Genomic DNA, 27,090 nt, shown 5'->3' with positions numbered 1-27,090 from the left:
CAGTTAATCTTGTCACTTAGGTTTTCTGGGAATTTTGAAGAGGGTTCTAAAATATACTTCTATAAAATTAAATCATCGTTACCATTATCATCCCACAGCTGGACACAGGCATCGGCAACCGTCACTTTCATAACATTTCGTATGATGTGATGTAGAGGTAAGTACATCATCCTCCGAGCCTTTTTCCCAAACTATGTTTTGGTCGGCTTCCAGTCTAACCGGATTCAGCTGAGTACCAGTGCTTTACAAGAAGCGACCGCCTATCTGACCTCCTCAACCCAGTTACCCGGGCAACCCGTTACCCCTTGGTTAGACTGGTGTCAGACTTACTGGCTTCTGACTACCCGTCGTCTGCCTAACGTATCCGTCGTCGTAACGACTGCCAAGGATGTTCAATGACAGCCGGGACCTACAGTTTAACGTGCCATCCGAAACACAGTCATTGGTGTCTAAGATATACTTAGAAAGTACATACAAACTTAGAAAAGTTGCATTGGTACTTGCTTGACCTGGAATTGAACCCGCGCCCTCATACTTGAGAGATTGGTTCTTTGCCCACTAGGCCACCACGACAGTAGAGGTAAGTACATACCTACTTAAAATACCATTCTGTAACATTAAACCTAAAACATAATTCTACCTAAAGAGAAACATATAAACCTCATACATCTTCCATTGTAAAGGGATAACACCGTAACAACCATAGCATAAGGACAAAAGGTACGACATTATGATAAATAGCCCATGCTTTTACATGCATACCATGGAGAACAAAACGACAAGCAGAGATGTCATTACGGAAAATCTCCTAAAAAGGTAGCATCGTCAAAATGGGGGCGTTCGTGGGACAAGGAGCGTTACGGGCTCCGCCCTCAGAGTCAAAGTCAAAGTCAATACGCCTTCTCTGAAACTGTACTCAAAAGCACAATAGAGGTATTTAAAAACCGAGTTCTTTAAGTGAACCACCTTTATAGTGTTGTAACAAAAAAGTTAAACAGACGTCCGCCTTTTTTTAAATCAAATGACTAATCAATCAAGACTAATCTTTGACAGATGTCTCGAGAAACCCGAACGCCTCGTAAGTTACTAATGACTGATGAACTGACCTTGACCTACCAGAAGGCGTTTGACCTATTTGCCTTGTGGCATCTCCGCTATCTTTCCTTCCTCTGTAATGCATACCTACATAATTATAAATGTCATGACATGTTAAATATGGGAGTTATGCTTTGTTGAACAGGTTTGGACTTGTTTGTGATTATTTCATAAACATTTCATGGTGGTGCGGTTTACCTACGTTGTTTAATGTTGAAATTGCAAGTTTCAAGTGGTCAGTTTTATATCGAGTGTGTCGTTCATAATCACATTAAATGAAATGCGTTAATATACTGGTTAATATATGTCGATTAACAGAAATAAAAAAGAAATATACGTAAAAATATAAAAATGAATTTTGTGAAAAAAATGAACAAAGTAAATAGGATAAAAATGTGCGAAAATTAGAACACCATATAAAAGTCAGTCATTACAAACAACTGAAATTCTCCCTTGATAAACTGACAGCTGTCAACCGATCAAAACGTTCGATACTCCTAACTCTATCTCTGCTTCACACATGATGTTGTAAATTAAAAAAACGAAAAATGACTCCTGTGGTTAAACCACTGAATGGATTAGGTTATTTTTTTACAATTCGCCATAGAATATCATAAAGTATATGTGATAGGATTTAATGTGATTATGAACGACACACTCTGTATATGTATAGCTAGCTGATTACGCTATTTCACCCGCGTCTAAAGGGGACTACTATCTGCAACACGATAAAAAATAGCTTTAGTTACTCCTTGTTACGCCAGCTATCCAGTTAAATTCATTATCCTGTCAAAAAATGTTGAGCCACTTCAGAGATTTGCCGGAAAAACAGACAGACGAATTATGAAAAAAATCTTTTGGTATGTCTACCGTATGTAATCCATCCTATGCGTGATATTATAAACAGACACTACAAATTTCATAAATATGTATATGATGGGTTAATTTTAAACAGGTACATATCATATTAAATATTTACTAGTTATGTACACATAGTTCCATCCTCCTGAATTCCATTTCCTCCATACTAATCCCTGACAGAAGGATTTGCTCTGACAGAATATTTATTACTACTGCTGTGATACATCAAATTTAACCCCCTGCATATATTAATAAGATTCAAATTAGCTCGCTGTGTGCACGTCTGATATTTAATGCACGCCGGCTCTAATTGTTTGTTCCTTTGTATGATATGAAATAGATTAATGAATTATATCTACTAACACTAACTGTTCCCCGCAGTTTCACTCGCATCCCGAGAAAGCTTCTTCCCACAACCTGATAAAAGGAAACCTATGTTCTTTATAAGGCTCTAGATGTCTAGACTATCTTTATGCGTATTACCAAACATTTATATCGGTTCAGCAGTTTTGATACTAAAGCGCGACAGCCAACCCAGAAAACCAACTTTTTTACACTAACCTTGTCCTTAATAAAAAATATATAATTAAAAAAGCACCTCACGTAGCAAAGTTTGTTTAACTTTGAAAAAATCATAAAGCGTTTATACAGGGGGATGTCAAACAAGTCACAACATGTCTGCCGTAATAGCGGGCTCGGATTTTAAATTCACGATTAACTGTCTAAACCGAGTTAATTTTAACCGCCTTTTTCTGTTGCCTAGTAAACAAAGAGTTATTTTTTTACCTTAACCTCTGAAAAGTGGCAAATTTTAACCGGATTCATGTGTATAAAGAAGTGCTTAATCCTTCTCTGTGTGAGAGGAGGCCTGAGCCCAGCAGTGGGACGATAAAAAGGCTGGTGGTGATATATGGTGAATTGGAAAAAGTTTAATCAAGACAAAACATTTAGCTGTGTTGTTGTTATGGCTGTATAATGAAAATATTGTTCCCAATTGTACATTCAAAATAAAATAAGTAATAACATTTAGCTTTTACTGTCCCACTGCAAAAACAGACGCATTTACTAAAAACTTTTATGAAGCATAATATCGTAACCAATTATACTTTTAATGAAAAATAATATTTCAATTTAAACATCAATTCACAATTTAGGTTTTCAATAAAACGGACTCGTAATAAAAACGAACTTAACTTCTTAAAATGAAAAACCGAATTTATTCAAAATATACACGTTATTCTACTTTATGAAAATTAAAACGCGTGGGTAAAACCTGAGGGACAAATAATTTTCCATAACATTCGAATTGTACTGAAAACTGAACTTTTACTGAATTTATGCCAAAGCTATCCAGGGCCATATAAAAATGTTTCATATTTTTTAAATTGCATGTACCGGCACACTAAAGAGTCGGCCTACAATTGGTCTGATAGATGAAAAAAAACATTAAGTACCTATAATTTTAAAAATCGTAAATTCAATTTCAAGTTTTAAGTCGGTCTGATACCGGCCAAATACCTGATCGTTGTTATGCATTTACCATTCATTTCCATACTGATTTGTGAGCCCAAACAAACTGTCGGGCGACTAAAAGTTTGCAGTGTGGAGAGCTCTTAGTTAGAGGCACTTGCATTATAGAGTATCTCGCTTTGCAAAGCTCCTCGCTATATGAATATTGGCTACGAACGTAAATATATATTGCTGGGAAGCTTTTATGCATGTTTTCAGACTGTTATTGTAAATAGATTTTTGAATAAACCCACTGCAATTTTGTGCGCATAGAAAAGTATTTTGAATATTGAAAGTCATGAGTTTTGAAACAGCTTTCTTTGCACGAAGAGCAGAAATTGTCACATAAAGAGAATGTTCGATCAAAAGTATTTACGGTACTTATATTTGACTTTCTTGCTTAGTCTTTTCCTTGTAGGATTATCACAAAAATTGTATTTGCTGGCCTGACTTGAAATCGAACACGCATCCCTGCTATCCCTACTAATATTATAAATGCGAAAGTAACTCTGTCTGTCTGTTACGCTTTCACGTCTTAACCACTGAACTGATCTTAATTTTCATAATTATTGTTCTCGAGCGCGCATTGCAATTGCAGTGCAATGCGCGCTCGAGAACGGTCGCGTTTTCGCTGCACAGTACGAATATTATATTCGCGTTTTGCGCGGCATTAGCCGCTGCCCGTCTTAGTCGCGATGAGTTCTAAACCGCTCATCGCCAACGAAGTTTTGCCATTGATTATATGGATGAGGTCAGCATTGTGCAGATCTGCAGATCAGCGTACAAAGAGGAGGAGGTTTGCAGCGCTAAGCTGTTGCTCTTCCAGTCGCTCGGACAACTCGAGCAGATGCCATCCCGCCGAAGGGACGGTGGCGACAAGAGCCTGCAGGACATCATCTCCCTGCTGAAGAGGACGGATCCTGATGACGTGCCTGAATTCGTGGCGAAGGACTTGCATAAGCTGCCTCCCGTCACGTTCGATCACGTCGACGTCACCAGGCTGTTGAAAGACATAACGTGTCTTAAGGCAAGCCTGGAGGATATGAAGTCCAAGATGGAAGCGTCACAGGTTACTATCAATGACCTGCGTGGTGAAGTGGCGTTGTTGCGCAACGCTGTTTCTATAAGTGGGTCATTGGATGTATTAAATGTGAACACTCGTCGCGGGGCGCAAAATGCGTCCGTCATCAGTTTCGAGTCGGCGAATTCGAGTGCGTCACCGGTCGCCGATGTCGCTGACGATGCACCCCGCCCCGCCGCCGCCGCCGCTGCTGTGTCAACACCTGCGGCCGAACCTCGCGTAGGAACATCGACCCCTAAACGCGCCTACGCGGCAGTAGCAGCCACCAACAAGCCTGCTGTGACGCAAACAAAGCGGGCCAAAGCAAAAGGGGGTCAACAAACCCGTGGCACATCACAGCCACAGACTGGTCCTAAGAAGGACACGTACGACAAGGATGGCTTCATAAAGGTAGAAAGGAGAAAGAAGAGGCCACCTTGTAGGAATCAGTGCGGTACCGCACAAACTGGACCCAACATCCTGCTGCGTCCTGCAGTACCAACGACGCAGTTGTACGTGTCCCGTCTACATCACACCACGACGGTGGAGCAGATCGTGGAGTATGTTCGATCCAAGACCAACTGGACCTTGAGGGTGGCGAAGTTGGAGTCGCGCCATAATACGAACTTCAATTCGTTCATGGTGCGAGTTCCAACTCATTACATCGACACATTCCTTAAGGAAGAGTTTTGGCCGAAGGGTGTCGTCTATCGGAGGTTCCGAGGATGGCTACGCGACACCTCGCAGCGTAACACGACGCCGACACTTCGTGTGCATTAGTTTTAAGTAGTTTGTATAAAATATGTATTAGTATATGATTTAATGTTATAATATTTATGTATAGTGTTTTCTATGGGCCTTGATGCCTGATTTAAATAAATAAATAAAAAATAAAAAAAATTTAGTACTGAGATAGAGTTGACCTTGAGACAGAACATAGGATAGCTTTTATCCCGGACTTGTGAAGAAGTGATATAACCGAACTCTACGCGGGCGAAGCCGCGGGCGGAAGCTAGTAGTCCTATAATTAAGACTTTAATAACGTTTCATAAAACTATAACTAAAAGGTAAAGGTATGTATATTTACTAGTTACTCAAGCATTATTCTAATACTACATAATCCAAATAAAACGTCTGGACCTTAAAAGGGGCCTTGACCTTTGTTTCGGATTTTCTTCTCAAATGTAATCGGATGGAAAACTCCCGGCTCAGCTCGCTTTAAATACACATTCTTTATATATTCAATTTCAGAATACCTAAATATTACGCTTAGACGTGCCATTAATCATTGTCTTGTTTTTGCAAGTCATAGGTACCTACTGTTATTGTTTCTAAGCGAAACTAAATAATTTGCTCACTGTTCTGAAAAGTCGAGCAACCATACCATTAATCTACCATTCGCTTGCATTTCGCGTTGAATCAAACAAAACTGTGTGCACGAATCCGCAACGTCGCATAAAGAAACACTCTTTGATTGTTCCATACAAACATCAAACGATGTCTGACAGTGTACCTCTGACCAAATGAAATTCCATTCTGATGACATATTATTGGAAATTCGTTTGCAACACTGTTCTCACAAACAAGCATGATAATATGATTACAACAATGACGTCACAAAGGCAATATCTCCAAGACACCGTCTCACCGCTCCGTCTAATGAATCGCCGCACAAACTCGCAATGTCTGACACAAATGTCGTTTGTGTCTACAACGAGAAGCAATCAGTTTCTCGAGTGTTGACTACCCGGTCCCATACCCTCCCTAGAGTCCTATTCTGTCTAAATGCTATTCTAGAAGCTTCGCCGAAATATATTCTGGCTATTTGTCGGGAATACAATGCGGCTTTTCTATAATAGATGCTAATAAAGATGAATAGGTATGATTGTAGAAACGTTTCAAATTGGACTCAATAATTCTTGGAATTATAATCAGAATCCATTGATACGACTGAAATAATCGCATGAAAACTTGAAAAGAATAAAAATAAGATGGCTATATTACTGAATATCAATATCTCAACCGACGAAGCTCCTCTCTGTGAATATTTAATGACTTGTCTGTTCAGACGAACGAACAAACGGGCTCGTATATACAACGAATCATAATTCTAAAACATCAATAGATTATGTTCTTTACATAATCATACATAAATAATTCAATTCTAATTTACATAGATTATGTATTCGTTGAATTTCACGTCTTTGGGTAAGTCCCAGATGGACGCAATATTGTTGAGATCTCGAGATGGAAATTCAAAGCTGAATCTAGCTTCATGTTATACAGAGAATTGAATTGCATTCAATATTTTGCAACAGGCTATTCCCACGGTCTTATAGATAGTCTTAGATGGTACGATGTGAACGTGCTCACTAGAAAATGGCTTAAGAACGATCTTATTTTGAAAATAATTTTATCGCGACGCTATCTCTAGCCAGCGCTTATAGATTCTGCTTTTATTTTCTCGTCTGTGCTACTTATTTTCTAGCTTATATGACTAAAAATATCAGAAGACTTACCATCGTAAACCACTCCCCGCACCAGCTGGTCAGCTTCGAATACGGGATGGCTAAGCGTCAGGTTAACGTCACTATCTGCGTCACTGAGCGTGACGATATCGTCACTGTCACTCGGGATCCTCGCGAAGGCACATGCATCACTGATATCCACCGTACTTTCACTCACTACCTCACTCACAGTTGTCACCTCTATAACTTCCTCACTAGTCGTTGTTTCATCGTAAACCTCAGGAATTTCTATAGCTTTATCATCAGGTGCAACTTCTTTGTCATCCAGTTGAGGTGGTCCCGGCGATCTGCCCGGGGCAGGATCACCGTTCGGCAAACTCAGTGTCGAGCTATAAGGCAACAAAGCTAAGATGACTATCGTCATCAAAAAATTTACTGTGATTCTGTTCATTTTGAATTTGGTCGGGTTTTTCATGTTGCTCTTCACCGTCTGACATTGCATCGGTTTTCGGTATTTTGACATCAGAAGATGGCTTGATGTCATATTTATGTGGAGTCGATTCTGTGTCTCGACTCTCGTGGGGGAAGTAAGTTTGGTTCTATCTCGTTCATGGTTTTCGTTTGCGGTTTATCTGAAAAAGAAAAAAATACCATTAGCTTATATTCAACCATACAGCTATAATTTGCCAATAATACCGATTTTCAAGTGTTTATTTTGATTTAAGTACTTTTGAACATTCTTGCCCGCAAAAGCTGTCACTACCGAATTACTTATTACAAATCCCTGATCGCATTTAATAATCTCAAAATGGGCTTTCAATCACAGCTAAGTACAGTCAGCACCAAAAGTCGATGAACAGAATCAACATGACAAAACACCTGTTCACAATAAAATGCCATAAGTTATAGTCGCAACTAGGAAACAAAATAGACTGTACACCAGAAACTTACAAAAGTCGTTAAACACGAGTATATCAAAAGTATCTGTGCACTAGTATTCCTAAAGTCGCTGTACACCATCAATCCAAATGTCGCTGAACATCATTGTATCAAAAGTCACTAAACAGCAGTAAATACAAAATTAGGTTAACAAAGTATATTTTTAATGTTGCCGTGTGTTAATGTACTTTTGACGCTTATGTTGTTCAGCTACTTTTGGGACAGTACTTGCTTGACCTTAATAATGTATGTTAACACGTTAGTATCTATTTCAATAATTTTAATAATTATTTTGGAAATACACTCTTTTGCAAAAAAGCGGGCATCTATGCGAAATCTTAGTTTTAAGGACTTTACGTGTATTTCAAAGGGTTTTAATGATTGTAGTATGTTTCTAGCATCAAAAGGGTTAGCCAAGCATGCGTGAGAGTGTATTCTAAATTTGAATTTTGTACAATTGCTAAGAAATTGGTTAAACCTTGTTTTGGACTAATTGCTGGCAGAAAGTTCGTCGGTGCTTTGAAAAGTTTTTGAAGTGATTTTCAGAAAACTGATAATGCAGTCTTATTCATGTACCTTTTTGTTAGATCAAAACATTTTTGAAAAACTATGCGTATTTGATAAAATTTTCACCTGCTCTAAATGGGCTATACTGATGATTGATGGCAATGTTAAGAGTTTCGGTATTTTAGTGTAAAGCGTTCTTCTGTTTAGATGTTATACCCACGTGTTTTAAAATATCGCTTTTTCATAATTACAAGACTAAACTATTCAAATAAAAAATTAACTACTTACGAATCTAACTACAAAAATAATAATTTTGGGGTACCACAAGGTAGTGTATTGGGGCCATTGTTATTTATTATATATATAAATGATTTACCTGGCGTAACGCCTAATAATACTGTTTTATTTGCTGACGATAGGACAATTATATTTACTGGAAGAGATAAAGGCCAAATGGAAATTGAGATAAATAATTCTTTAAATAATATTGTTAAATGGCTAATTTCGAATAATTTAAAAATTAATTTAAGCAAAACAAAATTGATGACGTTTAGAAATAGGGTTGATGCATTAAAAGAAATGGATAAAAGTTACCTAGACACAAAAATTGAACAAGTAAATGTAACAAGATTCTTGGGGGTAAACATTGACTCTCAGTTAAATTGGAAACCACATGTGGAAATGTTATGCAAAAAACTAAATCAATATTCGTATGCAATCTACATGCTCTCAAAAACCGTTAGTACATCAACACTTCTTACAGCCTATCATGGGTACGTTACCCCTCTTTTAATGTATGGTGTTATGTTCTGGGGCAACTCTGCAGATAAAGAATCGGTATTCAGAGCGCAAAAGAAATGCGTTAGAGCGATGTTTAGGATGCAGCAGACAGAAAGCTGTAGACCAATATTTCCTAAAATTAAAGTCCTAACACGTTCCCTGTTTATATATTTTGGATATGATTATGTTTGTCAGAAATAACAGCAACTTTTTTGTTAAGCTAAAAAGCAAGAGGCATCAATTTAAAATAAGCTTTATTTCTAACAGAACTGGTCTTTTGAATAGTAGTGTGTTTTGCATGATCCCTAGAGTGTACAACCATTTACCTAACTCCTTACTCAAAATATCTAATAATAACATTTTTAAAAATCAAGTAAAGAAAATACTGATAGACAAATCGTATTACTCAGTAAAAGAATTTCTTGATGATAAATTATAACAAAAAAAAACTGTTAATCGGAATATAAACTTATTTATCTGTTTAATCTGAATATAAAACTAGTACGAAAGAAACATTGTATCATAATATGTAAATAATTAAAACAATTTAGTGACTATTTCTGCTCTTTGACATTATGTATTATTTTGTATTTTTTTTTCTATTAGTATTAAGATTAATAACCGAATGTAATATTATTAATTATTGTAAGATTGACATTTTCGTAATTGTATGGACTATTTTTTTTTTTCGATATCTTTGCATGTAACTGTTCGGTTGCAACAAATTTGCATGGCGTGAGCCTGATTATGGCGATTTATAATTTATTTTAAGAACATCTTGTATACTTACCCATATTCTGCAAATAAAGAATTTGAATTTGAATTTGAATTTGAGAAATCTGTAATAATTAAACACTATTTAGAGGAGTATCAGTACATTGGGCTGCGACAAAACCAATTTAAAGTAAGCAGTGCCGATCACAACTCGTCTCCTTTCGGACTTTAACATTTTAAAAAATCTTGAAATTCTACAAAATACAGAAAATAGCGCATAGACTGTGAGCACGAGGTCTTAAGGTCTCGTAATCACTGATTTTCAAACAACCTAGTCTCTTGGGAAACTCCGTAGACCTCCGAAGATCTATGAGTCTGAGCGTTCAAATAGCGTGTTTTCATCCCACTGACATTTTATTAAATAAACTTGCCTGCACCGAGATTTCCTAGCATCTACAGCACTTTCCTGCTTAAATCATAACAATAATTGGCTATCTGCTCATTTCTTGAGAAACATACGTTTGAATTCTTGACTCCCTTTCAGCGAAATCATCGTTTAGTAACCCGATACCTATGGAGATAGAGAGCTTCAACGCGGCAATAATTAGACTTTTTAGATAGCTTAAACCCTCCTCATCATTTTTCATGTGGTTAATTTTAACATTTCACAAAATTTGGTATTTTTTAATGTCAAAGTACGATAGGAGACGAGTTGCGATCGGCACTGCTTACTTTAAATTGGTTTTGTCGCAGCCCAATGTACTGATACTCCTCTAAATAATGTTTAATTATGAAAAAGCGATATTTTAAAACACGTGGGTATAACATCTAAATAGAAGAACGCTTTACACTAAAATACCGCAACTCTTAACATTGCCATCAATCATCAGTATAGCCCATTTAGAGCAGGTGAAAATTTTATCAAATACGCATAGTTTTTCAAAAATGTTTTGATCTAACAAAAAGGTACATGAATAAGACTGCATTATCAGTTTTCTGAAAATCACTTCAAAAACTTTTCAAAGCACCGACGAACTTTCTGCCAGCAATTAGTCCAAAACAAGGTTTAACCAATTTCTTAGCAATTGTACAAAATTCAAATTTAGAATACACTCTCACGCATGCTTGGCTAACCCTTTTGATGCTAGAAACATACTACAATCATTAAAACCCTTTGAAATACACGTAAAGTCCTTAAAACTAAGATTTCGCATAGGTGCCCGCTTTTTTTGCAAAAGAGTGTATTTCCAAAATAATTATTAAAATTATTGAAATAGATACTAACGTGTTAACATACATTATTAAGGTCAAGCAAGTACTGTCCCAAAAGTAGCTGAACAACATAAGCGTCAAAAGTACATTAACACACGGCAACATTAAAAATATACTTTGTTAACCTAATTTTGTATTTACTGCTGTTTAGTGACTTTTGATACAATGATGTTCAGCGACATTTGGATTGATGGTGTACAGCGACTTTAGGAATACTAGTGCACAGATACTTTTGAAATACTCGTGTTTAACGACTTTTGTAAGTTTCTGGTGTACAGTCTATTTTGTTTCCTAGTTGCGACTATAACTTATGGCATTTTATTGTGAACAGGTGTTTTGTCATGTAGATTCTGTTCATCGACTTTTGGTGCTGACTGTACAATTCAATTCTATGTCATCATTACTTAAAGTCTGAACAAGATCAAAATTTTACCCAGCACCATTTGAATAGCTAAATTGATTACCACTCCACAATATACGTATACCTTGATCAGATTCATTAATAATTCATCTCAAAGCCGTCTTTAATCTTCGTATTTTCGAATAACAATAGCTGTAATCAATATTGTTTCCACAAACATGTTTTTAAGGTTCTCCGAAAAAATATTTTCTAAGGAGACTAATAGATTGGCTACTCTTGGCATGCTTTGTGCCAGGCTGGGGCGCCCTACAAACCTATTTATCAGTTTTGATAAAGGCTGAAGGACAATGAAACCTATTGAGTGGATAAAAGCAAAATATTTTTCCTTGACTTTGATTAGGGTATTCAGTTTCAAAGTTACCCTTTGTGTTTGTTAAAAATATTATTTTCGAGTTCGCATTTTGTTTTTGATAATGTTGCTGTTACGGTTATTATGAAGAGTGGTGTTTTCTATTGATTTTTATTTCGACGAGATTGGTTGGGTTTCTTTCTTCTTTAGTTGGCCCCATAAAGTTTTATTCTATTTGACAAAAATCTTACATAAATATTGTTTTTAATATTGCTTCGGTTCCAAGTTAAAGTAGAAATAGATTCTGATGAAATAAATGACCTTGATTCGTTTTCTCAAATAAATGACCTTGACTCAAAATCGTTTTCACTAGTAAGACCCCTAATGGAACACTGGTCTAATGTTTTCTTAAATGGCATATAATAGCTTCACTGTTAAGTTAGGATTCAAGCGATTATAGTTCGGCCATTCAGAGAATGCGTTCCTGACACGTCGCGATTGAACTGACGACGTAACTACATTCATTGATTATTGATATAATAATGTTGTTTTAATGCTCCTCAATTGTTAAAACGGTAAACAACCAGCAAAAATATTTTTATCGTAACTGCAACGCCATTGCAAAGTTACGTCGTCAGTTCAATCGCGACGTGTCAGGAACGCATTCTCTGAATGGCCGAACTATAAATGATCGTACATGACTTTAACGACGGCTATTTATATTCTAGCACTAAGCTATAGTAAAGATATATGGAGATATAAAATTACCCATCAACATCAGGCTAAAATTGGGTATGATTACTGAAATGGACTGACATTAAGGGAGACGCAGTACACATTACAATAATCGTTTTGTATTTGTGTACTTTTTTGGATAAAGTATATTACTTAAGTATCTATAAATATATAAAAAGTTGTATAGAAAAAAATAAATTATTTCTTTCTTTTTTTTATAAAATTACAATATAAAGTATTATTGCATAGCTAGCACTACACGGAAGCTTTACTTTCGTTACGGTCAAGAGTATTCACGAACCGCTTATTTAATACCAGCCATGATCCCATACACGTTCATACTAAGGCGGATCACACACGAGCATATTACTAGCTCACCATGAACATATCCAGATGTTAGGTTAAAACATGACCACGACGTTTAATACATCGACCACTAACAGCCTTTTTACACTGGTTGATTTTTCCGCACGATATCTCTTGGTTTGTTCGGGCGATGTCGCTTGGTAAATCGTTATCATAGAAAGGCTGTTAGCCACTATGCTTATAAGGGCTTCAATTCTTGCAGCTGACTGTAACTGCCGACCGCACATGCTGCGACTGCATTAAATACCTATAGCTTCAGCTACGCTACTGGTTTGTAGGAGTAAGTAGCTACCAATGTGTTAACTTGAAACCGTTTTGGATCGAAGCGACAACGCACGTGCAGTCGCTGTCAGATCTGACATAAATATTTGACAGCGAATGCACATGCTGTTGTGTGTTTGTTGGCGAGTTCCAGAATGAATTCCATATCGCGTGGTAGTGTGTGTTCCACCGCAGGCCTGACTCCACGGACGAATGGATTTTTAGATGGAAATACAGATTATGACGTCACAGAGGATATTGTGTTTATTTTTATTCAGCAATGTTGATCCGAGGATATTGAAAAATGGATTAGCTTACCCTGCTTTGAGAGATTTTGTTACATGAAAGGGATTTTATTTGGTTATGGCAATAGTTGGTAGTTATCCTTTATAGAATGTTAGGAACTGTTGAAAAATAAGCTAGAAGTTTCTTCGGAATAGCGACAAATATAACTCGAGTTTGAAAATAAACCTAGGCACCTTGAAGAAACAGTGCCTATTAATTCTGAAGTTCCTATTTAAAATTATTGTGAGATTTTCCTGGATCGAGTTTTCCGTATAGTAGTATTTTCAGTATCTACATTTGATGAATATAGTGCCCTAAAATATTCATTAATCACTCAACATGGTACATACTTTTTAGACCACATCCTAACTTCATATTCAAATGGGCATTACCGTTGACACATCCCACAAAATCTAAAATATATTTTCCGACCCCCCTGGGTATATGTATAACACATGACTGACCACACTTCCCAGGTCAATTCAAACGACCTCTATTCATCCTTTAGAGCTAAGTTACACGTTTTAATGCAACTGAGTAACAACTAACTACAAACTTTTAGCCGGCCGATGGTTGATTTTGGCTCATAAATCAGTATGAAGATGAATGGAAGTACACACATAACAACGATGACATATTTGACCGGTATCGGACTGGCTGTCATTGAACATCCTTGGCAGTCGTTATGAGTAGTCAGAAGCCAGTAAGTCTGACACCAGTCTAACCAATGGGGTATTGGGCTGCCACGGTAACTGAATTCAAGATGATCATACCGACTAAAAACTTTGATTGAAAACAGGATTTTACGAAATTATTTTCTTCAGCCACCGGGGCAACAGTGGGCCGACTTAAAGTTTGCAATGAGCGCGTGTCAAGTTGTACTCTAAGTGTAAAGTTGTACACTTAAGTAATTAAAGCTGGGCGCCATGATAGCCGGGGTAATAGAAACAAAACATTCGCTCTTGTTATATTAGGCTTCGTATGTTAATGTTGCCTTAAGTAATGGATTAATTGGGCATATCTGACTGGATTAATAATAATTTCTTAATTGAGCACTTGTAATGTTACCCGAAACTCGAATGAATATCGTTCATGTAGAATTCACATTTTTCTAGGGTTCCGTACCTAAAAGGTAATACGGGACCCTATTGTTTTCGCTCCTCTGTCCGTCTCTTTAAAAAACTCTTTGACTTTCCTTACTGTCTACAATTTTGAAAATGTCGTAAAGGTAAATTGTCCGTTAACCAACCAATGAGTATTATTACCACTGGTATATATAGAATAGGTATTATGCACCATACCTAGTATTGTTTTAATATCTAGCAATTAGTGGCCTGTACAGTGGCAACTGGCAGTAGATAATGAAGCATAATAACCTACTGTTGACAGTAATAATAGACTGATAGCCTATCTATCAAATTAGCTGTCTGTGGTCACGTAGTCTATGATATACATAGATCTATAATACATTATCATTTTGCATCAGAATAACATGCGAGTGGAAATTAAAACTTCATTTTTTTAAAGAATATGTTTATATTATACCTATAAGAAATAAAATAAAATTAAAATAAATGATTGAGCGATAGTGACATTTCCACTTTTAACAACATTTTCGCTAAATAATGAAGTACCTAACACATACTTATATTTATACAAGCTGTTGATTTGCATCCGTGTCATATTCAAGGACGTAATTATACTACTGATTCTCGACCCAAATCAATAAAAAAATTGGTACGTATTTACACTACGAAATGACAATGACAAAAAAAAGCAGTGTATATTAGCTATTTCCCGACTACTGTAATTCCAATCGATTATTTATGTATTTCATGTCTTCCTCCTGAAGTATGGCACAAATGCAAATCAACACCTTGTATTAAACGATAATATAGAGTTATAATAAATTATTACACACAATTATTACACTCTAAATATAATTACAGCCCCGCCTAATAACCATTACTTAAATAAACTTATAACACGAAAACAAAAGCACGTCTTACAAAATATCCACGAAAGAGAATTTCCACTAAAAACTTTTCAGACGATCGAAGATAACAGATAAGAAACAGGTACTTAAGCCCTTAGTATAAACCATAATGAAGAAGGAAGTTTACAAAACTTTTCTCATAACTCAAAAAGATTTTTGTAAAGTTATACTTATTTACTTTAAAAAAAAAAACAAGGTAATAAGTGATTCCATCTTTATGAAGCACTGACCAATCCCAGATCCATCCTCCGAGCCTTTTTCCCAAACTATGTTGGGGTCGGCTTCCAGTCTAACCGGATTCAGCTGAGTACCAGTGCTTCACAAGAAGCGACTGCCTATCTGACCTCCTCAACCCAGTTACCCGGGCAACCCGATACCCCTTGGTTATACTGGTGTCAGACTTACTGGCTTCTGACTACCCGTAACAACTGCCAAGGATGTTCAATGACAGCCGGGACCTACAGTTTAACGTGCCATCCAAAACACAGTGACCAATCCAAGATACTCCTCAAAAATAATTACAGGATCTGCTTACCGCGGTTTCACACCGGGTCACATTCCGAGTGGCAATAATCTGCTGGTCGGGTTTTAACGTCATCTTCCGCACTGGTTGTCTTCTATCTACAAACCGAAAACCGAGCGAAAACTCCTCTAGTGCGAAAACGTTAACAACGTTTCATATAATCTTATTAAAATACGCTATTGCAGTATTGAAATTGTAACATTTGAGTACAAAATAGCATCAACCAAAAGTTACATTCAATTTTGAAGAGTACTTAATCCCTCTAATACCAACTCTAAACACGTTTGTATGGATACATGTTTGACCAATAATTTTAAACAAATTAAGCCAATTTGTAACGTAATGTGTCAATGAAAACAAAGCACTGTTGTTATCTGTTACTAATCGTATCAATTTTAATATTAAATATTTTTGTCAAAAAGTTGAATTTGAAATTCAAACAATAAATCAAATACCCAACAAATAAACGAGATTGCGAGAGATCATAAATATTTATCCGATGTTTTTGATTTTATTTGATCGTTTAGCTATTTTGTTGTTTGCTAGTTTTATGCTTAGTTAGAATATAAATAGCAATCGTATTATTTGCAGATTGCTAAATGTAAAATGCATTTATAGCGTCCGTACCAAAGGGGAAAACAGGAACCTAGTTGGTAAGACTTCGATATCCGTTTGTTTGTCCATATGTCACCTGACTGTGTCTCATGAACCATGATAGTTAGACTGTTAAAATCTTCAAAGATTATGTATTTCTGTTGCGAATGGTCTCCCTAATCAACAGCTTTGCTCAGATCTTGAACTATTTTCCTTAACAAATGTTAACTCCACCAGCAGCCCTATCAAGCTACATATTTGCGGTTTGCTCTTACCAAATAATAAGGGCACAAGAAATTGCCTCGCCAACTTTAATTATGTGTAAGAAGAGACGTACATTTTACTACATTATGTGGTACGTGAGTTAATTAAATAATTATCAACCTATTATCTCAGATCGGTATCTAAACTTGAAGATAATCATTTTAAATAAATTAGAATATTTAAGAGTCTTCACCGTTTCTTAGTTTAGAAAAGAACAGCACCTACAGGTACTAATAAACACACATTTCAAAAGCGATAAGAAGTTTATTTTTTTAAAATACATTACACAAGTAAATCCTTTTAAAGATATCCCCACTCAATAAAATCATCTACCACACCACGGAACCGCTCTTTAAATCGGTCATCAACTTTGAAAGACAAAGTCGATAGCGACTCATTAGCTACATCGGGTGCATCTTCATCAGCCGCAAACAAAAACGGTACATAGAACACGTTTATCATCAAACCAAAATCCATCTTCTCTTTAAAAACTTTCTCAAATTCCATCCTTTGAAAAACTTTTTCTATGTCCATTCCGAAATATTCAAGAAAGTTCTTCATACTGTCATAGTATAGGTCCTTGAGGTACACCAGATGTTTTTGTCGAAAGTCTTTGTCGGTTCCATTGAAAATGAAGTATAGGAAGTCCAAGATTGGACAGCCATAGTGAGCTATTTGGAAGTCGATTGCTATTACCTCTTTGACTTTTGCATCCTGAAAGAAACAATTACTTGATAAACCTTTGCTTGTGAGTACAAACGTAAGGTACAAAAAGATCTCTTTTAAAATTACGGGAAAGTTAACCACATCAACTCAATCCAGCTTAGTAGTGTATTTTCTAATAATTAAAACAGTGTGTGCCTATCTCTAAAACAACAGAACTAAAAATACATTGTCAAGTTCCTACTTACAATTTCTTTAGCCATAACATTGTTATGCTTAAAATCGCCGTGACAGAGTGTGCAAACGCCCGAAATATCATTCATATACTTTGGGTAATCTGCCACCTTTTCCAAAATTCTTTCTCCTACTTTATCTCTCACATCTGGTTCCAAAAAATTTATAGAATAATTATACATATTCTTTACAAATCCATGCCAATCTTCTTCGAATTTAAAAGGCTGTTTCATGGTAGCAATTTTCTCTTTAAAATACTCAGGCCTTTCTGCTTGTAAAACAAACGAAAGTGCATGAAACTTGCCAAGTTGCGTTACACATAGTTTAGCATAATCTAAGGATATGGTTTCCATTCTATCATATACTTTAAACCCTCTCTTACCTAAATGTTCAAGGATAATAGATTTTGGATTGCATCCTTCATAAGTCTTAGGCATTAAAAATCTTTCATCGTCAGGTATAATAGCTTTATCCTGGAATTCATCAAATATTTTAAATACATCTGTATAAATAATTGCTTCTCTTTCGAACACTTTTGGTACTGAATAGATTTTCATTTGTTCGTTTTCGACAATATTCTTGATGAATATGTTTAATTCTTTATCACCTTCATTTGTTTTTCCTTGTATATTTACTTCGTATAGAATTCCCATATAACCTCCACCAGTTATCGGTAGCTTTTTGCCAACAATTTCGTATGATATAAAACCCTCACTCTTTGCTATGTTTTCCATATATATTCTCAACTCCGATGGCAAATCCTCATGTGGTTTTTCTTCCATCTTGTTACAAGAATAATGTAACAAATAACTCTTTTTCTAAGTCTTGTTTGAACACACTCGTGTTGTCAAATGTGGGGAATTTATCAGATAAGGTTATGATAATAAAAAAACAAGTGATAGATAAATACGTATTACATAATAATACACAGCACACAGTTTTGTTTAATAATTTACAATATTTACACAGAAAACACAATACACTACGGTACTGACAGATTGAAGATTAAACTGGTATAAGGTAAAACGACGACCACTAGTCACAAGTCCGATCATTCGGAAGGGTTCGGTAATCTTCGGAAATGCTCGGCTTCGGACATATTCGGTCAATGACATTTGCGCACACGCGACATATTTTGCCTTGAACCAGTGTTCTGTTTATATTGAAGTTAGAATATAAATTGTTTTATTTAGTTTTCAGAAGCATCTGACTTGAGACAACCATTTTTATCGCGATAAAAGCTAATGATAGCAAAAATATTATGAAAATTAAACAAATATTTATGTAAGCCTACTACTATAAAAATTTACATTATTTAATTTAAAAGAGGCAATGATTACTTAAAGAATACCCCACTCAATATAATCCTCAACAATACCTCTAATTCTATCTTTGTACGAATCATGAAGCTTAAAACTAATTTCACTCATATCAGTTTTCGTAACATCAGGTATGTCATCTTCAGCAACCATCATGAAAGGAAGATACATAATCGACAATGATAGTCCATAATCCAAGTTATCCTTATAGTCTTTCTCAAACTGATCCTTAGAATAGTACAAATTGACATCAATGTCGAAGTTCTTTAAGAAATTGGTCATCGTTGCATGGTACAAATTTTTGAGATGTGTCAAGTGAGCTCGTCGGAATGCTCGGTCTGTGCTTATGTTGATGAAATAGAAGATGTCTAGCACTGGACAGCCGAAGTGCATCAGTTGATAGTCCACCGGTATTATATCTGATACTTCTCCATCCTGGCAACAAGGAAACAATATTTATGTAAAGATAATAGAAAGAAGGAAACCTCAAACTACAATTTAATTTGGAAGGTCAAAAAATATTTAAAGAGATAGGTAGCTGCATAAAATCAAGGGAAACCAAGTTCAGAATAACAAATATTAAACAAGAAATTAATCATCATAAGGACATTAAAGTTATACTAGTCACTGAAATAAAAGAAAGTACTTACGGTTTTTTTCATCAGTATATTGTTCGGCCTATAATCACCATGGCACAAGCATCGCCTTATAGTTTCATCGGTAAAATGCTTTTTATATCTTTCCACAATGCCTCTACAAAACTTGCCAACTCTTGCCTTAGTGTCTTCATCATCAATATTATCCATCGTCATTTTAACCGTACTCCGAGTAAATTGGTTAAACTGTTCACAAAACGTGTAAGGTGTTTTCAAAGGTTTAATCTTCTGTTCGAAAAATTCTGGTCGTTTTTCTTGTAGTACGAAGGAAAATGCATGGAATTTAGCAAGTTCTTGCATAGCTAATTCGGCAAACTTTAGTGACACTACATCGCATCTGTGGCCAGTTGTGAAGCCTTTCTTTGCTATATTTTCCATGATCACAAATTCGGAATTGCTTTCATCGTAACATTTGACCATTTTGTATCTTTCTTCTTTCGGTACTTGAGCCTCTTCTTGCAGTTCATCGATAATCTTCAGGAACTCTTTATAAGCAAACACTTCGATTTGGTAAACATCAGTCACCGAAAGAATTTGAAAATCGCTCTCACCAGGGATAATGCACTTCACGAAAATATTCAACTCTTTGGTGCCTTCTTTTGTTTCTCCTTTTATATTTATTTCATGTAGTAATCCGAGATAATTTCCACCGTTTGTACTAAGAGGTATTTTTTCAACATCATATGTAACGAATCCAGTTTTTTCTATAATACTGTTAATAGATTTGTCCAAATTATTAGCGACCTGATTTGGACAAATGAACTTCTTTTCTGTTGGATATTTTTCGGGAGTTATTTCCACTTGCATTTTGGACACGATATGAACCACTGACGCGAGTAAGAAACAATTACTGATCTCGGTAGTACCGACCTTTTATGATATAAAAGCATTATACGATATAAGGGTTGCTTTATAATGAAGTGTAGATGTGTCCGACAAGTATTGTTAATTTGGTGAACACCACAGTAGACATTACTTTTGTCAATATATTTCGAAGGAATTATTGTTGGGCCTTTACAGAATTATATAGTGTAAGCCGTGATAATTGCCGTATATTGTACATCAATTTGATTAATACTGTCCCAAAAATTTCTGACTATTCTCACGCGTTTGACTCGCAGAGATTCAAGATTCTCTGGTACTGTACACTCAGAAAGTACAATAATATTTGTGTCACCATTTCATTAAAGTTGTCTCAAAAGGGTTTCAGCGTGTTGGCTTCGGCCCCACGTTCGCCTCCCAAAAATCCGGGACTCTATAGTCCCGAGTCCCGAGACTTTTATTGAACGACTTTAAGAGTTTCAGACTAATATTGACAAAAACTCTAAAGAAAAAAAGTTCAAAAATGTTCAACATTTTGGTCTTGACCCGTATCTACCTTTGATCCCACGACTTACCAAAAAGTTCTCACTGTACACTGCACCTTACAATGACTTTTAGAACAAACTGTTTTCTCAAACAAACGTAAATAGAGGCTCGTGTACTGTCTGATAACATAATCACCGGATGCATTGTGCCTCAATCAATAGCCCCCCTTGTTAGCTAAATTATAGTGCATATTCCAGTATTTGAAGAACATTTACAAGATAAGATAAATGAGGTAGGAACGTATCAAGCACATAACAGGCAATATTTGTAAATGCTTTCGAACAAGAGGCTTGTCAGAGATGTTGACGTTTAAATTAGACCATGACGATTCAGATACGTCAAATTACGACGTTCAAGTGACGTAGGAATTTTAAGTTCTTTTTTCGAAAATAATGCTTTTTGTGTGGTGTTCTGATTCAACTAAAGCTTATGGAGTCAGTTTGACTCATCATATGATCCAGATGAGATTGAGTATTGAGTGTAAATCTTTAACTGACTTTTTAGTCAGTTAAATGACTGCTCATTTTAGATCCATGTATTCTTATGTCACGGTATGTGTTACATGAGTGAGTATTATCGTGGAAGGAGCTTGAAATATACTATTTGAAAGTATCTAGCGAAATCTAGAACCCTTTAGCTTTACAATATGAAAATTGTAATTTTCGCAACATCATCTGTATTTGCATAAACAATCCGACTGAAAAACATTGGAATATTTTGGGAAATTTTATGTAACATATAAAGTTTGCAAACTCATTCATAATCGGCACTTTCTTGTATCTTAATTAATGATAAAATCATCTGGGACTTTGTTAAGTAAATCATTATATTCACACACACACACATTATAATCACGTATTTGTATTTTTTTGTTTATTTTAAATTATTCGAAGGCGGGCTAGATAAGAAAGTCTTCAGTGGGACTGGAAGATTCGGCATAATTGGTCTAGTTCATCGAAATGGTAAGCTACATTTATTATTACATAGTTTTTATTTTTTCCACTCAAAACATAAGTTTAAAAATCATAAGTATTCCTGAACATTAATCTGCTTAGCCTTTTCCCAAGAATGTTGGAGTCTGGAAGTTTCACCAGATCCAGCTGAGTACCAGTATTTTACATGGAGCGACGGCTTATCTGACCTCTCAACCCAGTTACCCGTAGTTAACTTGTTGTCAGACTTCTGACTACCTAACCTACTACTATTCATTTCCTAACACTGTTTAGTTTTTTATTCTTAGTGAACAGTTGCAATGTAACAAGCAACTATGTAAACGTTGTTAAATAGTTACACTATAAACTTTGATTACATGTAACTGTTTTGCCAAAAACTAGGTATACTAAAACTTATTTTCTTCTCCCTTCCAACAAAACAAGCCAAACATTGTTACAGATTTATAATTTATCTCCATTGTAAATGATTTCAAGGTGAGCCCATGAAACACGTGTAATTATGGCTGGAACAACATGAGTCGACTGTTTCAGGCTGTTATTGAGGTAAAGGGGCGGGTCGGTGGGAGGGAGGCTTTTAACTTCTAGACATTATATACCTCGATACTTGAAGGTTTATGTAGGTTGTCTATGGGAACTTTAAGTAAAGAATACTTGTGTAGTGTACTTGGTATAGAAGTAGACTTTTCATTGACTGAAAATAGGATAAAACTGTTTTTTTTTTTGTTTTTTGTTTGCTATTGAACTAAACCGATTTAAACACTTCCTTCGCTGTTGGAAAGCTATACTTTTAATGAGTAACATAACATTTATCTTATTCCGAAACCTTCATTAAATGATAGTGATATCCTGGGAATAGTTACCTTATCGGTAAGCCAACAACAATTCCCAGGCCAATCAGAGTCTATGTGTAAAAATAAATACCTACATTTAAAAAACTCTAGGTTCTAATATGAACTAGACATACGTATTATTAAAACATTGTTTCATACTCTGTAATTTGTGAAAATATACTGTTGAAGTGTGTTCTAGAATTGTATAATTCTGTGGGAAAAACCACATGACTATGCAAAGGCAAGTGTATCTTCTCATACCTATTAATTATGTAAAAAATAATTGTTTTATACAATAAATAATTTATTAATAAATTAGCGTATGACCTCGTTAGATTGATTACTTATTAAATATTAAAAAGTTCATCACAAATTTTCTAAGTTTGTATGTACTTTCTAAGTATATCTTAGACACCAATGGCTGATAAAAAGGTGAAGGAAAACATCTTGAGGAAACCTGGACTATATAGTCTGAAATCACCAACCCGCATTGAGCAAGCGTGGCGATTAATGCTCAATCCTTCTCCGTGTGAGAGGAGGCCTGTACCCAGCAGTGGGACAATAAAAAGGCTGTAACAGATAACAACATCACAAATCGATAATAATTGGTAAGATATATTATTATTAAATCAAGAAAAGTATAGAAAAAACCGGTGATTGGTCTAAAGCTCCGTAAAGTCAGTTTATACAGGTATATTCATTGTAAACGTTATTTTCAAAAACAATAAGTATTCTGTATATTTATAACTTTTATTGAAGGGCTTCCCATATAAAATACTTCCAAACAAAAGATATCTCTTAGAACGAGCAACCTCATGAAAAAAACATTTATTCCCGAAACCACACGATGTGTGCTTGTAATGCTGCATAATTCGTGCCCACCTGTCATGGGTTGTAAACATTCTGTATTTGTGTGTAGTTAGTTTGAAGGTGCGTCTCGATCGACCGCCGCTACAAGGTCACAGCATGTAGCTCCACACCTAAATTATGACTCAACTCGTGGAAGACAGGTGAAATATTAAAAGGGATGTCTGGGTAACACTCGGAGGACCAGACAGGGTTATTTTTTTATGTGAACGCTGAAAAAACTTCGATTTTAGGATGACATATATTGTTTCAAGTCATTTAACATCAATTTATCTGACTATGATGGAACGGCAATCCGACACGACCGGAAAGAGATCTGAGTGCTTAGTGCGAGTTTTCGTGAATTTTTTTACGGACTCACATGAGAGCGCGTATACTAAGATTTGTATGGAACAAAAACAGCTCCACCTAGTGTCAAAAATTGGAACCTGTTTTTGTTCCATACAAACAGTGTTGCCAACAGTTGTAGAAGCTTACCACCAGAGTCAACTTTTAAAACCACCAGAAAACCACTAACAAAAATTTATCCCACACTTAAAATCACCAAATTCACCACTAAAAAAATATTGTTTATATTTTATTGTAACCTAAAACAATTTAATCATCCAAAGATGTAACTCGGCAACGATAGAAAATTAAAACAGACAAAGCATTACATCTGTTTAGCAATTCATCCGACCCGATCCGAATCCTTCACAAATTATAATCGGCGTAGTAGTTTCACAAATTGTTTAGTTACGCATTTGACCAATGAATGAGTACTTAATATAATTATATAGTAGTCGTTCACCTTTTTGTTTTGTAGATGCTTTTTTGACATTCCGTGAGACTTCAAATCTCCATAGTAACTCCTTAAAGTTGTACCACAAAACTTACATTTCGCTACTTGACCCGCAGTACTTTCAACATTTCGCCACTAAATAGGGGACTTAAACCACCAGTATTAGTGGAAAATCCACTAAGTTGGCAACACTGCATACAAATCTTAGTATACGCGCTCTCATGTGAGTCCGTAAAAAAATTCACGAAAACTCGCACTAAGCACTCAGGTGCAGGACCGACATTTACGTGCTCTCCGATGCACGGGTGAATCAATCACCAACTTCCAGACTACGGGCTGCTTTGTGAAAGTTTAAGAAAACCCACAAAGCGATTTCGGCCCGACCCGGGAATCGAACCCGAGACCTCAAGCACAGCAGTCGCGCTTGCGACCACTAGACCAACGAGGCAGTCTGCATATAAGGAAAGTTTAAAGTAACTTAACTCTACCAATAAACAGTCTACATATTTGTACAACTAAATTGAAGTCGCCACTTGCCACACGAACTGTTCAAATGTTTACTTTAATTTGGCAGCCATTTTGCCAATAGTTGTTATGATTTCCGAGAGCTTGGAACGTCACGAGAGTAGACTCAAATTGTTAGGTGTTGAACAAACATAAGACTCTATTATTGTGAAATTGTTTGCTTGGAACCTTGACAGCTAGATACAACGTTCACTTACGTACTCACTGTAAATAAGTACAATTTGTTCACTGTTTTGAATGATGCATTTTTTTCGACATTTTAAAACAAAGTCCTCTGCTGTCTCAAACTGTTTGTTCTAGATAAACTCAACTACTGCACATATACTTTCATGTGGTTTTCTCCAATATGTAAAGTTACTCTTCGGGATAATATAGTATATTGTATAATGACCCACTAGTATCACTAGCATTTAAGCGAGATGCTCATAAGCATACTACGCAGGATTCTAACCCGTATAGAGCAGCATATAATAAGCAAGGCCTGAATAGGACTGTGTATTAATAAAAATGCTTCATCAAGATTGTAAAAGTACTGTAATCTGTCAGCTTATTTTGAAGGAGAAAAATTAATAAAATATAAAACAAAACACACACACAAAAAGTTCCGACTATACAGGTTTTAGTCCGCCACAACGGCATAAAAAACTGTAGTCTTAAACGATACCTGTAACCCCTCGATACTATTCAACGGACCCAAAAGACTTTAACATTTTCCCTAACTAACTTGTACATTCCAAAAAGGTTTTACTTCTACCTGAAACTACAAAAAAAAACCTACCAACAGGTAACACAAGTAGGTATTATTCTGCAAGGGTGTGTTGCGTGACAGGTCGATGGTTCCAAGGCTATACGATCGGTTAGTTCTAAAGGGATGGGCTCGACACGCCGACACTACGACACACTACGACACGACGACACTACTGTCTAGTGTCTATACGTAAACGTGTTGCTCGGGTTGTAGTACGGGAGGACTAAAATTCGTACGAGAGGAAGGACTAACTTATAAGACTTTTTGTCTAAATGTTAGTTAAGAGTGTTGCTCGGCTTTTAAGTACTGAAAGACCAGACATAAATCAAATCAAATCAAATCAAATCATCTTTATTCTCAGGCATCAAAGGCCCATAGATAAATACCTTAAAACTAGCATACATATGTTATACAAAATTGTTAGTAAATAAAAACTTAAAACTATGTTAGTAGCACTTCACTTATGCACTATGTCACTGTGCGGTCCTGTGGCACTTGTCCGCGGAAGCGACGGAACACCACGTCCTGTGGCCAGAAGTTTTCGTCCAACACGAGGTGCAGGAAACACGTCGGCACTCGCACCACGAACGCCTTGAAATTGGCGTTATGGCGCGACTCCAGCAGCTGCACTCTCGGGGCGTACTTCAGCTTCTGACGCACGTACTCCACGATGTCCTCCGCCTTAGTGGTGTAGTGTAGGCGAGAGATGTACACCGGGGTGTTCGGCTTGGCGGCATGAATTTTGATGTTTGGCTCAATAGGAGCCGTGCCGCAACGATTCTTGTTGGTTCGCTGACGGCGCTTCCTCCTTTGCACCGTAACGAACCCCTCATCGTCAACCCGATTCTGTCCCTTTACGGGCACGGGCTTCTTCGTAGCATCAATTTTGCTACCGGTGACGCTAGCGTAGTCTCGATAGATAAAGCCTTCAATGTGGATTTTGGACTGAACTGTTTTTAATGATTATAGGAATACCGAGATAGCATGAATGCACATCTTAATTGTATGAGATTAAGTTTTATTATAGTGCCCTAGTGGTGAAAGCACCAGTCTCTCAAATAGGAGGGGTCCGATGCCTAGGCGGGCTAGTACCAATGTAACTTGTCTCGTATTTTCTAAATATATCTTGGAAACGAATACTGAGACTATAACTAACATGAAGGTGAAGGAAACATCTTAAAGACACCTAGACTATAAAGTCCTAAAA

At 36.2% G+C, this 27,090-nt stretch overlaps 3 protein-coding genes across 3 annotated transcripts in view; all 3 read right to left on the bottom strand.

Moving 5' to 3' along the window:
* The window catches only part of LOC124634845, a 258,449-nt gene that overhangs the window by 196,324 nt on the left and 35,035 nt on the right, over positions 1 to 27,090 (bottom strand). The window contains exon 2 of the mRNA XM_047170496.1: positions 7,045 to 7,625. Within this exon, the coding sequence (XP_047026452.1) occupies positions 7,045 to 7,537 (493 nt within the window). The 5' untranslated portion in view covers positions 7,538 to 7,625. The remainder of the gene's footprint in view (positions 1 to 7,044; positions 7,626 to 27,090) is intronic.
* LOC124634842 lies at positions 17,184 to 18,767 on the bottom strand. Its single transcript, XM_047170493.1, has 2 exons — positions 17,851 to 18,767; positions 17,184 to 17,653 (listed from the first exon to the last, which is right to left on the bottom strand). The coding sequence occupies exons 1-2, from the start codon at positions 18,616 to 18,618 to the stop codon at positions 17,240 to 17,242; spliced, it is 1,182 nt and encodes a 393-aa protein (XP_047026449.1). The 5' UTR covers positions 18,619 to 18,767; the 3' UTR covers positions 17,184 to 17,239.
* LOC124634841 lies at positions 18,733 to 20,618 on the bottom strand. The gene is made up of 2 exons (XM_047170492.1): positions 19,806 to 20,618; positions 18,733 to 19,590 (listed from the first exon to the last, which is right to left on the bottom strand). The coding sequence occupies exons 1-2, from the start codon at positions 20,616 to 20,618 to the stop codon at positions 19,177 to 19,179; spliced, it is 1,227 nt and encodes a 408-aa protein (XP_047026448.1). The 3' UTR covers positions 18,733 to 19,176.

This window comes from Helicoverpa zea, chromosome 12 (assembly GCF_022581195.2).
Source record: "Helicoverpa zea isolate HzStark_Cry1AcR chromosome 12, ilHelZeax1.1, whole genome shotgun sequence".
Lineage (NCBI taxonomy): Eukaryota > Metazoa > Arthropoda > Insecta > Lepidoptera > Noctuidae > Helicoverpa > Helicoverpa zea.
The sequence above is the reverse complement of the archived record's forward strand: the minus strand, read 5'-3'. Positions and strand labels throughout refer to the sequence as shown.

Excerpts from the sequence above, each read along its gene's own strand:
- LOC124634842 (XM_047170493.1), bottom strand. The coding sequence starts at position 18,618 with ATGGAAGAAAAACCACATGAGGATTTGCCATCGGAGTTGAGAATATAT. Across the intron at positions 17,654-17,850 it reads ATGTTATGGCTAAAGAAATT|GATGCAAAAGTCAAAGAGGT; the intron begins GTAAGTAGGAAC and ends TGTTTCTTTCAG.
- LOC124634841 (XM_047170492.1), bottom strand. The coding sequence starts at position 20,618 with ATGCAAGTGGAAATAACTCCCGAAAAATATCCAACAGAAAAGAAGTTC. Across the intron at positions 19,591-19,805 it reads ATATACTGATGAAAAAAACC|GATGGAGAAGTATCAGATAT; the intron begins GTAAGTACTTTC and ends CCTTGTTGCCAG.